Here is a 15,002-nt window from a genome sequence, read left to right as displayed (position 1 = left end):
TGGAGTTTCCAGTCACATGCTGCTTTGTGTCCTCCTCAAGGCTTGATTGGCTTCTTCATCACCTTTGGGATCTGCATGGGCAGGATGGGCGAGCGAGGGAAGGTCATGTGCGACTTCTTCAACATCCTCAACGAGATTATCATGACGATGGTTTCCATGATCATGTGGTCAGTGTCTTGTTTTCCCCGTGTATTTGTGAGTTTGCAAGTATGCACAACATGTGTCTCTGTTTTTGCTCATGTGGGCCAATGGCTGCATTGCTTTGACATTCTGGAGATACCACACACAGAGGTCAGTGACAGTGATGGATAAGGCGAAGACTGTGTACGTGAGACAAATTGTGGGAACAAGCAACAGCGTCAGACATCGAATACTGAAGAGGAGAGAAAGGAAGAGGAAAAGGGAGAAAGTGAAGGACACGGACAGATGGAAAGAAAAAGAGAGAGGGTTTCCCTGGCACACATGCTGGAGTCTGTGGTATGCTGGGGAGTCGCAGGCCCAGAACAATGTTGTGGGCTCTCAGGGGAGTCGGGGTGGAAGATTGCCAAAATGTAATGCATCCACCGACGGCAGAGGAGCAGAGCAGAAAGCAGATGCGGGTGGGAGGGACAGCGGGATGTGGAAAGATGCGTGTGAGAGCATGTCTTCAGAGAGCAGAGCACGCCTTGAGGCTTCGCAGGACCCCGGCTAGTCACACGCAGAAAGAGAGAGTAGTGGCACTCAGAGCAGGGACGGGAAGGGAAGGGGGGAGCAGGGTAGGCGGTTGGAAGAAAAACAGCAGGATGCTCGTCTTGCAGCTCTCCTAGGCCATCTACATGTGCAGCTGGACACCAAAGGAATTATGTCCTTGTTCGTATCACTCACACAGTATAAACAGATTACTCACGGGCCTATGGAGCCAGCCAAACACAGCTTCCAGTGTATACAAAAATACGTATCATACAAGGAACACATCCATCAAACCATATACACGGCATGCTCCACCAAACAACTGTCACTGAATGCCAGGCTCGGGGTTCGGCACGCAGCTGACCTGGGAGAGCAGACCGCTGTCGCGATGGGACCCGCTTTGACTCGGACCAGGAACGGCTCAAAGGGAACACCGCTTTAATTCACATGTCCCACAGCGGTCTGTATTCATGAACGGGAACAACTGCACTCCAAAGCTGGAAACCAGAGATCCAAGAATGTGTCATGTCCTCTCGTAGTGAAAAGTGCTTCTTTGACAGTGAATAAAGATTGATTGGGTGTTTGTTCACACTTACATAATTGAATTGTTGTTTTGTGGTAAAACTAGTCTTAAACTGATAAATGCAAGCAATTGATTATCAAAATAGCTGCTGATGAATTTTCTCTCTCTGGCTTTGATCCTTTCAGCTGTCACTTCAACTTTTATGCAAATATAAATGATGATGGTATGCTTTTTAGCATGTAAGATGAAAATTATGAGAATTTTGCAACAAATTAAGCAGCACTGGTGAAAACATGACATCCTTGGCAGAGGAAATGATAACATGAAGGAGGAAGTCAGCAGCAACTCGCCCTCAACTTTCATTTTCAGGTTTCAAGCACGAATGTCAGTTAAAAGACAGAGGATTTAGGACTTTCTTCAGACCTCTGTGACAAGATGAAGGTTAGATTAATTTTAAATACATTAAAGCTGCAACAGTTAGTCAATTAATTTATTAACATAAGATGTATGTATTTGTTTGGATTATCGATTCATTGTTTAAGTAATTTTTCAAGCAAAAATGACAAATATTTAATGGTTCCAGCTTCCTAAATGGGAAGATTTGATGCTTTCCCTTGTCTTACATTACAGTATATTGAATATTTTCTGAAGTAAATATTACCTTGGGCTCTAGGAATACTTAATGGGTTTTTTTTCCTTAAGAATCATCTAAGGCAAGACAAGGTTATTAATATACCACAATAAATACATCACATCAGCAGTTTCAAAGTGCTTTGCATACAAGAAGTGATTGAACACAGAAAAATGCAGATCGATTTATACTCTGGCCTGATGCAGTGATAAAAAGAAAGAAAAATATACATATTAGAATATAGACATATACTAGTTTAGCAGTCAGCCTTTTAAACAATAAAGAATTAGGAAAGTAAACCACAGTCAATAGCATTTCTTCCTAACTCTGTGCTTAGGTACTCTCCTGTTGGCATTGCCTCTCTGATTGCGGGTAAGATTGCGGCCATCGGAGACCTGGAGGTGGTGGCCAGGCAGCTGGGTATGTACATGGTGACCGTCATCGTGGGCCTGATGATCCACGGCGGCTTGATCCTACCTGCTATATTTTTCGCTATCACCAGAAAAAGCCCCTTCACTTTCTACTCTGGAATCTTCCAGGCTTGGATCACAGCTTTGGGCACTGCTAGCAGGTAGGACAGCCGGCAGGAAGTGTGTATGTGTGTGGAAGTTCCCTGTTTGTGCATGTGTTAACACATGTGTGTCACATGTTTCCTTTACAACATCTATTCCTCGAGCAGCTGCTGTACTTACTATGACTGATCGGCGTAGGCTGGTACTCGCTTTCAGCTATGGTTTAAATCTGAAAGGGCTAAAGGCAAAATTCTGTATTTACGTGAATGAACTGACAAATCGGGACAGCAGAGCCAAATGTGTGTACGCACAGGCTATCATAGACAAGTCCATGTCAGACAGATCTTGTGTTATAAATGTCTAAAACCTTCGGATTAGTCCTCACCATCCAAACTGGCCTCGCTGCATCCTGCCTGGCTGGACTTGGCTCGACCTGCCTGGGACTCTTTATTGCTGCTGAAACCAACTGTCATTTTGGCATATTACTGAGGCTTTAGTGAATATGGGTAATCCTATCAACATTTTCTCTAATTATATTATGACCCGAGCTTAGCAGGGCCAGGAATCAAATTCCTTTAATTCACATGTTGGAGGATTGCAAGAGTGGCCTGCACCAGCTGTTAGGAGGAGGCTGTCAGCCGACTCAAATTTCTACTGCTCTTTTTTTTTGTCTCTAACTCAACTTTACCCCCTCACCTCTCTCCTCACCTCTGCACTTTTGTCTTTCACCACCTGTCTACCTATTTTATTTCCTTCAGCAGACACTTCTGTTCTTTGTACATCTGCACCTTTTTTTTCTAACTGGCCATCTTGTGGGGCCTTCTTCTCTCAGTGCAGGGACGTTACCCGTCACCTTCCGCTGCCTGGAGGAAAATCTGAAGATTGATAAGCGCGTGACTCGCTTCGTGCTGCCCATAGGTGCCACTATTAATATGGATGGCACTGCACTGTATGAGGCCGTGGCAGCCATCTTTATTGCCCAGATGAATGACATCAGCCTGGACAGCGGACAGATCATCACTGTCAGGTAAGGCACATGATGGATGGTCCCCACACACATGCCTCGTGATGTTTCCTTACAAAGTGGCTGGATTGGTGAGAACTTTACTGTTACAGGAAACATTTCAAGTACAATCAAACGTACACACAGTGACACTTTATACTGCAAAGTTTCATAAAAGTCCACCTTAAATCAATGGTTCCCAGCCCCTGGGCTGTGGACCAGTACTTGGCCACATAACACTTGCTACCAAGACTTTCCACAGAGGAGGTAAGAGAGAGAAAAGGCCTAACGTGTGTTATGATATCCTAACATTTGACCTTTATTTCAGACGTGACATGCACCACAGACACACCCCTTTCTCTGCCAGTCCACAACAACACTGTCAATATAAAAACATCCTGCAGTGCCAAAACAAGTTGGGAACCACGGCCTTAAATTACTTAAAAATCTCCTTCAGACATGTTTTAACTTGTGTCTGATATGGCTCTTCCACAAAAAGTTCAATTACCTCTTTAAAAATTCATAAAAGCTTCTCCTTGGAAAATCCAGGATCTATGAATATTCTTTACTTTAAAAGTGTAACTACTGGACACTAAATGTCTCCTGCTTTTCTGAAAAGTTCATTCTCAGTGTATGTGACCAGGAGTTTCCCCATCACACTTCCCACTGAGCAGTAGACATCATTTCAATATCGCCTCTTTGCTTTAACTCTGATATAGACCAGGATTTATTAGCTACGTATATAGCCAATAAATCATATTTTAAAAATGCATTAAAACCTGTAAATATTTAACAAAAGCACTGCACACCCTCGCGTTTACAGTATAACTGTATCATTTTTGTCATACACACAGATTCTGTTTACTCATATCCCACAATGCAATTTTAAGTTGTTACTTGACATCTAATAAACTTTCACTTTTCAACCATAAATAACATTAATCTAAACTAGACATCTATAGACAAATAGACATCTATTAAATGTCTTTTCAACATCAAATTGCTCAGTGTAAGTTGCATATTGAACCTTGATGGCTTCCAAGCTAGTTAAATGGACTGTACTAGCGCCTTTTTTCCAACCATTTTTTGAATGGAGGAGGACTTTAAGTTGCTCAAATATTTTATTATTATTCATTATTTTAGCAAACAGAAATCTAATTTACCTCCAAACATGTCAATAGCAGCCCAGTGCTCTGTTAACTTTGCTATGCAGGATTTTTTTGATCTGAAACAATTCCCCACATGAAATACAACACCATTTACATGTGCTTTTAAACATTATATACGTTTAACATTACATTTGAAGAGCTTGACAAGCGTATAAAGCTTTACAATACGTCACAAGCTATTTGTTGTCCATCATTGTTGTTTACACCATCCACTGATTATAGTAGGTAACAGGAGGTCCTAGTAGTACATAATCTCAGCATTTTGATTGGCTGTTGTGTGTTCAGTCTAGTTGCAAATATTAAAAATAGTTTTAACTAACAGTCTTAAGTGTTCAAATAGTTTTAACTTGATGCAACTGAATTTAAACTAAGTTGCTCTAAGTTTAAATTCTGTTGCTTTTAAAGGGCCACATGCTGTGTAAGTCCTAGTTACATTAAAACATTCCCATGTAACGCTACTTTAAATATGCAGTCAAACAAGAAAGTAAGAGTGTAAACAAAATTCCAAATACATTTTCATACAAATTCTATCATTTTAAGGCAGTGTACTTTAATGTACAAAGACGCATGTCAGCCTAAAACTCTGCATGAATGCAGTAAGGAAGTCGTGAGATATTTGTTTCCCATTTCTGAGGTTTCAGCAAAACATGTGTGATTGGAAACAGTCTACTTGGATCAGACTCAACTTGTTGTGGCCGCGGGGAACAAGTGATGCACAGCACTTTGAAGTTGTTTATTGTGTGTCTTTCATCAACAGCTGTGGTGGAATCCACCAAATTCCACAATCTAATCTTCGAAAGTTCAGTATGACTATACTGAATGTGGTGAGATTGTTCTAAAATAAAATCCATATGTGGTGTGTAAATCTCTTAAATGTCCCACTTAATCTCCCATTCACAGCGGGGTGATAATTAGCGTTGCAGTTTGTCAAAAACGATTGAGATGTAATGCAGAGCTCTGAGATGAGATGAATAGCATCATGCAGAACAGTGTTGAAATTGGCCTGCAGCCACATCTGGGACCAACATGAACTGATAATTCCTCTAATTGCAGACATGTCATGACGAGCAACATTCTTTTGAGCCTTAAAGATTTAAGACTCAAAGGAAGTCAGGAAACATTAAGAGATTTTGTTTTGTTGTGGACGGAAGAACGGCAATAAACATTTCCCCTCGTCTCTCTTTCTGCCTCTTTCATACAAATGTTGCATGTATGATGTGGTAAAATTAACACACGTACCAGGTTGTAGCTGTATGAAGCTACAACCTGTATGTAGCTGCTGTTTTCAACTTTCAAAAATGGCAGACGATTCGGGGAGAGTCAGGTTTTCTTTTTTTATTTGGTCACATTATGAAAATGTAATACCACATCTCGCATTCTGCATTATCTGCATGTGTCTTTGTAATGGAGGAAGTTGTTGGAAATATTTACTGAAATGTTAAAATAACCCTGTACTAAATCTATATTAACGAATCCAGGTTGAAGGCAGGAGTAAACAAGCGCCATTACTGCGGTGGCATCTCGCTTTTAAACCTGTGCAATAACACTGTAATGTATGAAAGGATAATACTTTTCAACCGCTTCTGCCCAGAAATATGACCGGGAGATCCTCTAAAACCTGTTACATGTTGAAAATATGGTCATGGAAATGCCATAAAAATAAAGGTTACCTAAAACACAACAAAATTTTGTCCAGTTTAGATGTTCATTCATCCTTTTAACCTCACGTTTTCATTGCAAGCGGCATGCCGACTGTGAACCGACCGGACAGGGTAGCATCAAGGCATCCAGTCCTTACTGCAGCGGCACAGGTTCAAGTCCGGCCCGGGCCCTTTGCTGCGTGTCATCCCCTCTTCCTCCCTGTCATTCTCTGCTGTCTCTATCGAATGAAGCAGAAATGCTAAAAATCTCCATTTCAGATTTTTATTAGATTATATATTTTATCTGATGCAAATACAAGAAATCGTGGATTGCAGTTTTGTTGATTTATAATCATGACTTAATTTTTGGTTGTTTAATTACTACACAGGACTTTCAGATCCAGCTTGCGGAGGTTGAACAAAAAATGTTCATTTATTTTCATCCCAAAACTGTCATAACTAATTTCGGACTACTGTTTTGAGACTGCTAATTTTATCTGTTGGAGGAGGCCATTGATGACCATCGTCAAACCAGTGGCAGTGACTGCGTTCAGTTTGGTGGCCTCAGTAGAGAGCACAACACATTAATCAGCTGGCAGATTTGTCTATAATGATCATAGAAACTCGTGCTCACCCTTTTATACTAACGTCAAGTGGTATCCAATCCCATTTAGGGCTCGGACACAACAAGTTAATTAGACCAATTGGGTTTATTATTGGGCAGTTGGTGAAAGGTAGTTCTCTGATTGGCTGTCCAGCCCAGAGAACCAGTGATTTTCACCATTAAGTGTTGTTTCTCTGTTAATTTCTACATCTGCCTTTTCCACAGTCAGACGACTGCAAAGCAAAATTTTACAGTGTCACTTTTTATCAAGCATATTCTCAATTTATATTCCAAGTATATAACAAGACGTGTGACAGATTTACAGTAGTGTGGAAATGTCTGGCTATGTCTGGTTTGTTTTTGGTCTTTGAGTTTTCTGGTTTGGATTACAAATACAAACTAATGACAAATCATTTCCTCTCACGCAGGCACAGAACATATGAATCATAGCTACGAATGCATGTCTGCTTTCTGCATTCTTTGTGGTGTGTTCAAGTGCAATATGAGGTTTGAGTACACCTTTGTCAGTGTTAGTTGTCTAAAGTGGAGTTAGAGTGTCGGGGCCTTAGAACCCCATACGTTTTTCCCACGTGCTTTCTGAAAATGGGTATATTGTCTTCTTTTCCCTCCCCAGTATGACTGCCACCCTGGCAAGTGTTGGAGCTGCCAGTATTCCCAGTGCTGGACTGGTTACCATGCTCCTGATCCTGACTGCTGTGGGGCTGCCTACACAGGACATCAGTCTGCTCATCGCTGTCGACTGGCTGCTGTGAGTCAGGTGTCTGTTAGGCGGAGGGTGTATGAGTGGTGACGCTCTTAACTTCTGCTCAAGAGCTTTTTCAGTTTGAACAGTAACGTTTGGGAGAGGGGTTATAAAGGTATTGATGTTATTCAGCTCTTGGTGGCTCTCATCTGTTTCACTCGCTGACTCTGATACTGTTTGTCCACGCAGTGACAGAATGCGTACCTCCATCAATGTGGTGGGCGATTCATTCGGTGCCGGGATCGTGGACCACTTGTCGAAGGCGGAGCTTGCTGCACTTGACGCCGCAGAAATGCAAATGCTCCACCCAGTGGAGGAGCTCGATTTCATCCCCCTCCCGATCCTCACAGAGATGGACCTGGTCGACCCTTTCAAACCGCCCGAGCTGCCACCTCGCTCCCCTCGCCCACCCAAACAAAACCACCACGGCTACGTCTCCCAGTCCCACTCCATCACTTACTCACCGTCCCGTTCCATCCGATCTCCATCACCACGCTCCATCCGCTCTCCCTCTCCGCGCTCTGTCTGCTCCCACTCCCCCCGGCCTTTCTGTACTCATTCACCACGCCTCCTCCGCAGGATGGAGCCGGGCTACTGCGCCCTGCCCAGCCACGATAACCAGGTATCTACCCACTACTGCTTCTTCTGGTTCTAATGCTACAGAATACATGTTCCTCTGTGGTACTGTAAATTTGCACCTCCACCATTTACTGTATTTTAGTCTATGCGAGTGCTTTAAGATAAAGAGTGTTGAGTAATACAAGACTTTATAACTCTTTAGCATACACTGTGTGTCCCATTTCACTGACCAAGACTGTACAACTCCAAAGGCTCCTCTAAATCTGGTGGTTCACCTACTAGCCTTCAGTCCTCTGGGGGACACATTTTAGCAAGCATCCTTCGAAGGAGGTGGCTTCTGAAATGCGACACAGCAACCACTTAAGCTATCGTCGCTCTCAAAAGAAAACCATGTGTCTTGACATATGGACATTTTGAATTTTTCAGATAAACTGAAGGATTAAGTGTTCTTTTTTATGGGTTATATATGTGGTACATATACGTGGTTTACCTGTTTGTTTGTGATAAAACAACAATTTCTGTGTAATATTTTTAGAGCTGCAATGATGATGATAATCGATCAGTTGATTGACAGAAACTTGATCTGCAACTATTTTGATAAACGATTAATTTAATGATTAATAACTCTGGTTACAGCTTCCCCGATGTGAGGATTTGCTGCTGTTGTGAACTGAATATCTTTGGGACAAAAAAAAAAGACATTTGATGATGTCACCAAGGACTCTGGGAAAATGTGATTGTCATTTTTCACAATTTTCTGACATTTTCTAGACCAAACGATTAATCGAGAAGATGGTCTGCAGATGAACCGAAAATGAAAATAATCGTTAGTTGCAGCATCACATGTTTTTTAGGATGTTTGTAGTTTGCATTGCATTTGGCCAAAGACTGATTAGTTTATGTAGCTATCATTTCATCTGAATTACATCCCCTAAAGTGAGTGAAACCTTTCTCTCCTGCTTTGGTCATTAAAACGTTCTTAGTGAGATACTAAGAACTTGTAGAAAGTCTAAAGCCACAAAACAGACCAATCTCAAATATGTGCTTAAATCTGAGGATTTTGTGGGGGATGAAAGGGTAAAATTTACGTAAAGTATATTCAACAAATAAACACTGCAATTACAAAAGAACAAATATGTGGTTTTTCACCTAAGATTGTTCCACAAACAAATAATGACTATATGAGCTAAATTAATTTATTATTATATCTTTAAAATGACTGAATCTAGAGGAGAGGAAGCAAAAAATCTTTATTAACAAGATAATAGTACAAAATCGTGTACTCAACTCATGTTTGGATCCTACTATCGCTTGACATTGTATGCTAACATGGTATGCTAAATTTTAGCATGGAGCACCAGAGTGCAGGGATACATGGATGATTTAATTCTCTGTGTCCTTGTATGTTCTCAGGTGTAATCCTTCAACATTTAGCATGTGTAAAATTCACCGTTTTTAGTCACTATAAGCCACACGGTCTACATGTTCTCATGTATGTCTCTTGCCTTCTCAGATTCCCGCGCTGCCTCGCGCCTACAGAGAGAGAGACAGGGAACAGGGGAGGCTGAGGCGAGAGAGTGAAACGGAAGAGGACGAGGAGAGGGAGAGGGTTTTGGGTGAAGCAAGCGACGGCGAGGAGAGTGATGACACTGCTTATGATCGGAGGCACACCATCCCACCGGGCGACCTGCCATGATTGGCTTTTACCACCAAAAAGCTTCCCCATCGATTAGTTTGCGTTTTACAACAGCTTTCCCCGCGTTAATGCACAGCTCCACAAGATTCCAGTGGAGGTCCACAGTGGATTTCTGGCTGGTTACATTTCTACTTCTTAGATGTATTTTGAGTTCACTGGTCTTGATTAACAGAACTGTTCGATAAGTGATTGATAAGCTTACTCTGAGCTTAATATGCATAGATATTAAAATGTTGCGATGGCAACACCATGTAACATTCCTCAGAAGGCCCCTTAAAACCAAGCCTGAAGCTTATGCTCTTTGGTTTCCTGCAAGAGAGAGCTTAAATGCAGAGTTGTTTCCCTTGTTTACTCATTGTCATTTCTTGATTGTCTTTTCATAACCAAACTTAAAATGCTCCTGTATGTCTGAACTTCCTTAAATTTGCCTGATAGGAGAGAAATTGTGAGTTTGCTCTTGATGAGAAAAGTATCTTGGTGTTGAGGCCACCTTTTTACCAGGCTTTTAACGCACAACCATGAGTTATTAGTTGATCCTTTACCTTTGCTCAACTTGCTAGTTTCACATTTTAATAAATATGCTTATTCGCTTTCTTGCAGAGAATTAGATGAGATGATTAGATTAGATGATATTAAGCTCATGTCGGAGTGAAATAACAAAATCCACCTGCCAGCACCTCTAAAGCTCACTGATTAACATGTTGTATCACGTTTGTTTAATCCATACAAAAACTGAAGTGTAAAAATGACAATTCGCTATTTTATAGGAAATTCTGCTGGGAAATAGTTCAGCACATAAATGTCCGTAAAGCCACAACTTGTCATTTTTACACTTTTACACTTTTTGGTTTTGGATGAATTAAACAAACTAAATACACCATGTTGACCAGTGAGCGTTAGAGGCACTGGTAGGCGGATTTTGTTACCTTTGGTCAGAACCAGGCTAGCTGTTTCCCCCTGTTTCAAGTCTTTATGCTAAGCTAAGCTAACCAGCTGCTGGCTGTAGCTTCATATTTACCATACAGACATGAGAGTGGTATTCTTGTTCTCATTTAACTCTTGGCAAGAAAGCTATAAAGCGTATTTCCAAAATGTCGAACTATTCTTTTAAATGACCTCAAGAACACCAACAGGTTCATGTAAATGAAAGAAATATACAACCAGCAGACATTATTTTTATAATTCTCTACCTTCTTGCGTCTCTTTACATTTCCGTCCTTGGCGCTCTTATGCACATCACCTCATTTTTCCCCGACAGCGGCCACTCTTGATGTTAATATTGTCTATATTATTTATGGTTTGTATTTTCTTGTTGTGGTCTGGTGTCTGAAATGATGAGTAATAGGCAAGATGCTGTTTTAATTTTGTTGTATGTTTAAATTTACTAGTTATTTCACTTTTGCTCTCATTTATCATTTTGACATTACATTTTACATTAATTGCTGTAAAATAATTTTGTCAGTCTCTTCTTCCCCTCTTTCATTTTAAATTTAAGTTCATCAACCCTACATCCTTAAGTCTTAACTCAGATTCACAGGTCCAGGTCGTGTGTATATTGTATGTAATAAAATCTTAGAGATTTCTTTAAAATATCTGCAATTCTTTTGCGTTTTCTCTGCTGCTTAAGTAACTTTTACAATCTGTGGAGGGATTTTTAGTCGAAAGGGGACACGCGTCAGTGTTTGGTGACTAAAGACACAGGAAAAATCCTGCAGACCAAGATATTAATGGATGGAAAAGTTGCAACAGACACACAGACAAAATAAACACATTACACACATGACTGCACTTACACATTGATGAGACAAAGACACACACAGAGATACCAGCACACTTAATCCTCTCAAAGAAGAGTTAGAGATGGGCGAGGCAGGAGAGAGTGAGGGATGGGAGAGGAATCGGAGGGCAGCAGATGGCCAGAAAGACGTCAATCCTTTTCATTCTTCCCAGACAGCATAAGGGCACTGTGGGTGATTGCAAGCGGCACTGACGTTAGCTTTGGGTCCCTGCACGTCAGAGAGGAGAGCCGAGTTAGGTAGAGGGAAAAGGTGAAATGCTGTAGGTCAGTGCTCAGTAGGAATCTGAAAATCTGACAATGTGCTGAGGTTTGTTTGAAAATGTGTGAAGTTCAAATTTGTGATCATTGACTCAAAGTTCTGGCTGATGAAGCACTAATCTGCCCTGTAGCATGAGAGAGAGCTGACACATGGGGATATCACACAATCTGAGGCAACAGGGGGGTCAGGAATTTAATCATTGCAGCCATCATCATCAAGAAGAGTCTGTGTGTGTGTGTGTGTGTGTGTGTGTGTGTGTGTGTGTAGCTCAACTCAAACATATTCTTGAGTCTTTAGTTGTTATTATTGTTACCAAACAATGAAAGTTTGAGACCAAAACTTTTAATAACTAATTAATTCTGTTGTAAGACATTAAGATCTGTAAGTGAAGTCGCTGAGGATTAATTTACTGGAGCTCAAACTAAATAAGTCACAGATAAAGTGGTATAAGGAAGTCCATTTTACTTTGATTTATTGGTTTAATTTCTAATCCAAGTAACTGCAACATTTTGTAATTTGTTATATAACAGGTTAAATAGATTTTCTGTGATGGCTAATGACTTGGTTTTTTTTGATAAACTTTAAAAACAATAGGTGCTCAGAGGTATACATTTTAGTTATTTCAGTTGAAATATAACTAACTATTTCTGAAGATTAAGGTAAAACCAGATTAACATCAATTTCAAGTTTCTCAACAATCTAATAATGTAATTGATCGATCGATAAATCTGACAGTTATTTTCTCGATGAATCCAGTAATTGCTTGGTTGATAAAATTGTGAAAAATGTCTGTAGCAACAGTCCATAACCCAATTATATATTGATATACAGATATAAATGATATAAAGCAGAGAAAAGCAGGAAATCCTCAAATTTGAGAATCAAATATTTGACATTTCTGCTTGAAAAATGGTTGCCAATTAATTTTCTCTTGAGAAACTAATCAATTAATAGACTAATAGTTTCAGCTCTAAATTAATCATGTTATTGATTTAAAACAAAGTTACAAGCTTTTTATTTAAGCATAATGTTTCACACGTTAAAGGTAACTGCAAAAATAGCCACAGATCACATTGCATTACCTGGGAAATTACTTGGTTTTTGGTCTTCAGTTAGAGTTAAATGTACTAATGAACACAGTGTATTGAAAAGCACTGAGATTTTAATGGTACATTTTTTAACACATGTAGTATTGGCGTGATGTAAAATACCTGATGCAATCACATGACATGTTTTACCTGCTACCTGCATGGTATAATAAGTCTGTAATAATTCAGTTAATTCAGTGGACTTGTGATAATGTATATCCCATGCGGAAATAGTTCAGAAATAGTTTCATTTTTTCCTCTCTGCCCCAGAAACTAAACCATGTCTTTGTTTCTGATAATGAATGAATAGGAATGAAAATGAGAAAGTCATGAATGAAAAACGCAAGTCATCTGGATCATATGGCATAAATGAACATGATTATTTCAAGAGAAATATTTTTGTGCTTGGTTACTCTGAAGTCTTTATAGTCATATCACTGTAAATCAAATCAACAGGCAGCAGGGGTGAGACAGATGTCCTGGTTTGTGCAGTGGTGCTGTTTTAAAACACAGGCTGACATCTAGAGGCAGGATCGCTCATCACATGAGTGCAATGGACGTACGGTTTACCACACAATCTGTACTGACTCGTCTCTGCGACTTTTTCAGAGCTTTTCTGACCTTAATACTGACAGGAACTGCAGTACCCAGTATGCACCACCCTCTAATAATACTATATACATGCCTAATGATGCTTTTAAAGTTGTTTAGATTTGAGCACACATCATCACATTCTCCTCGAGTCACTACACAGCGAGTCATGCGGAAGGAATTCAGGAATCCATGACATGAGTGATTAAATATGATCTACATTAAATAAAGTAAGACATATACAGTATAGACACAGACGTAGCCACATCTGTCCTCAGAATATATGCAGGTCACACTACATCCACACAGTCAAAACAACTTATAAAAGTATCTCATATTCCTCTACATTTTTTTAAGGTACAAAATCTGTTTGTTTTTTTCTTGTTTTGAGAATTAAACATTCACCTCCTTTAGGCTTGAAAAATGTTTCTTACTGGCTGCAGTCAGCTTGAAATTATAACAATTACAATGGATTCAAAAGGTGACAAGAATCAAAATATCCCTTAAAAAAACCACTCCTGCAAAATAACCCATTTCTCCGCTGCCTATTCACATTCTCAGTATCGTCCAAATACTCAAGAGTTTTGACAAAATATGGCTGAATATACATCTTCCACATGATGCTATTGACCTCCTCAAAGGTCTTAAGTTCTGCTTGAATATGTGTATTTAGCCGTATTTTGGGAAAGGGATGGAACAAGTGCGGTAAACGATATGGATAAAATATCTGATCACGATATGTCAAATTTTGATTACAGTATACAGTATATCGTAATATACAAACTTTTCTTAAAATTCCATTGATAAACAATTTTAAGATAAATAGTGACTAATCCATTGAATGAAACACCTGAAAAATTTAGAAAATTCATCCCACTGATGCAAATATTCTGCCACGAAGCAATCCGGCTCACTGAGTTACAACTTTGCCTTCTAGAGACATTAAGGGAGGGCTACCTTAATAGGAACGGTAGAGTGGTTGACAAATCTGTATCGTCTCATGGTATATACTGTGATAGATACTGTATTCTCCCACCTGTGTGAGGAACATAATGTGCATACAGATGGTCAGCATAAAGCAGAACGGTCTGAGAAGTATCCATGGACAATTCGATGAATTCTGGAAATGAAATCTTGTCACAATTGGAATTCATTGTAATCAGTCAGTGACACATACAACGAAGAATTGACAATTTGTAGCAAAAAGTTACACAATTAGATTTGGCCAAACAAGGCTCTGCTCTTTTGGGGAGCTGTCAACGAATCCGAGCAGCAACGACAACTCTCAAGAACTAACCCCTCCGCACCCCAATAATCACATACATGAACATACAGTTTAGTTAAATCAGAAATATGAAAAACATAACACACGAGGAGGAGGTAGGGGTGGTGGCGGGGGCTGAGGAAGCAAATGGCGTTGGCAGAAGTGTATTAAAATAGTGTTGTAGAGTGTTGTACATCTGCATGAATGAGATTT

At 40.0% G+C, this 15,002-nt stretch overlaps 1 protein-coding gene across 5 annotated transcripts in view; it reads left to right on the top strand.

The window, feature by feature from the left end:
* The window catches only part of slc1a9 (solute carrier family 1 member 9), a 32,008-nt gene extending 20,627 nt beyond the window's left edge, over positions 1 to 11,381 (top strand). For all 5 annotated transcript variants that reach the window (XM_044181898.1, XM_044181897.1, XM_044181901.1 and 2 more), the window contains 6 exons: positions 41 to 167; positions 2,161 to 2,394; positions 3,168 to 3,362; positions 7,386 to 7,520; positions 7,704 to 8,136; positions 9,607 to 11,381. In XM_044181898.1, coding sequence (XP_044037833.1) covers positions 41 to 167; positions 2,161 to 2,394; positions 3,168 to 3,362; positions 7,386 to 7,520; positions 7,704 to 8,136; positions 9,607 to 9,789 — 1,307 coding nt within the window. In that variant the 3' untranslated portion in view covers positions 9,790 to 11,381. The remainder of the gene's footprint in view (positions 1 to 40; positions 168 to 2,160; positions 2,395 to 3,167; positions 3,363 to 7,385; positions 7,521 to 7,703; positions 8,137 to 9,606) is intronic.
* The last annotated feature ends 3,621 nt before the right edge of the window (positions 11,382 to 15,002 follow it).

The sequence above is a fragment of the Siniperca chuatsi genome, linkage group LG21 (assembly GCF_020085105.1).
Source record: "Siniperca chuatsi isolate FFG_IHB_CAS linkage group LG21, ASM2008510v1, whole genome shotgun sequence".
Classification (NCBI taxonomy): domain Eukaryota; kingdom Metazoa; phylum Chordata; class Actinopteri; order Centrarchiformes; family Sinipercidae; genus Siniperca; species Siniperca chuatsi.
The sequence above is the reverse complement of the archived record's forward strand: the minus strand, read 5'-3'. Positions and strand labels throughout refer to the sequence as shown.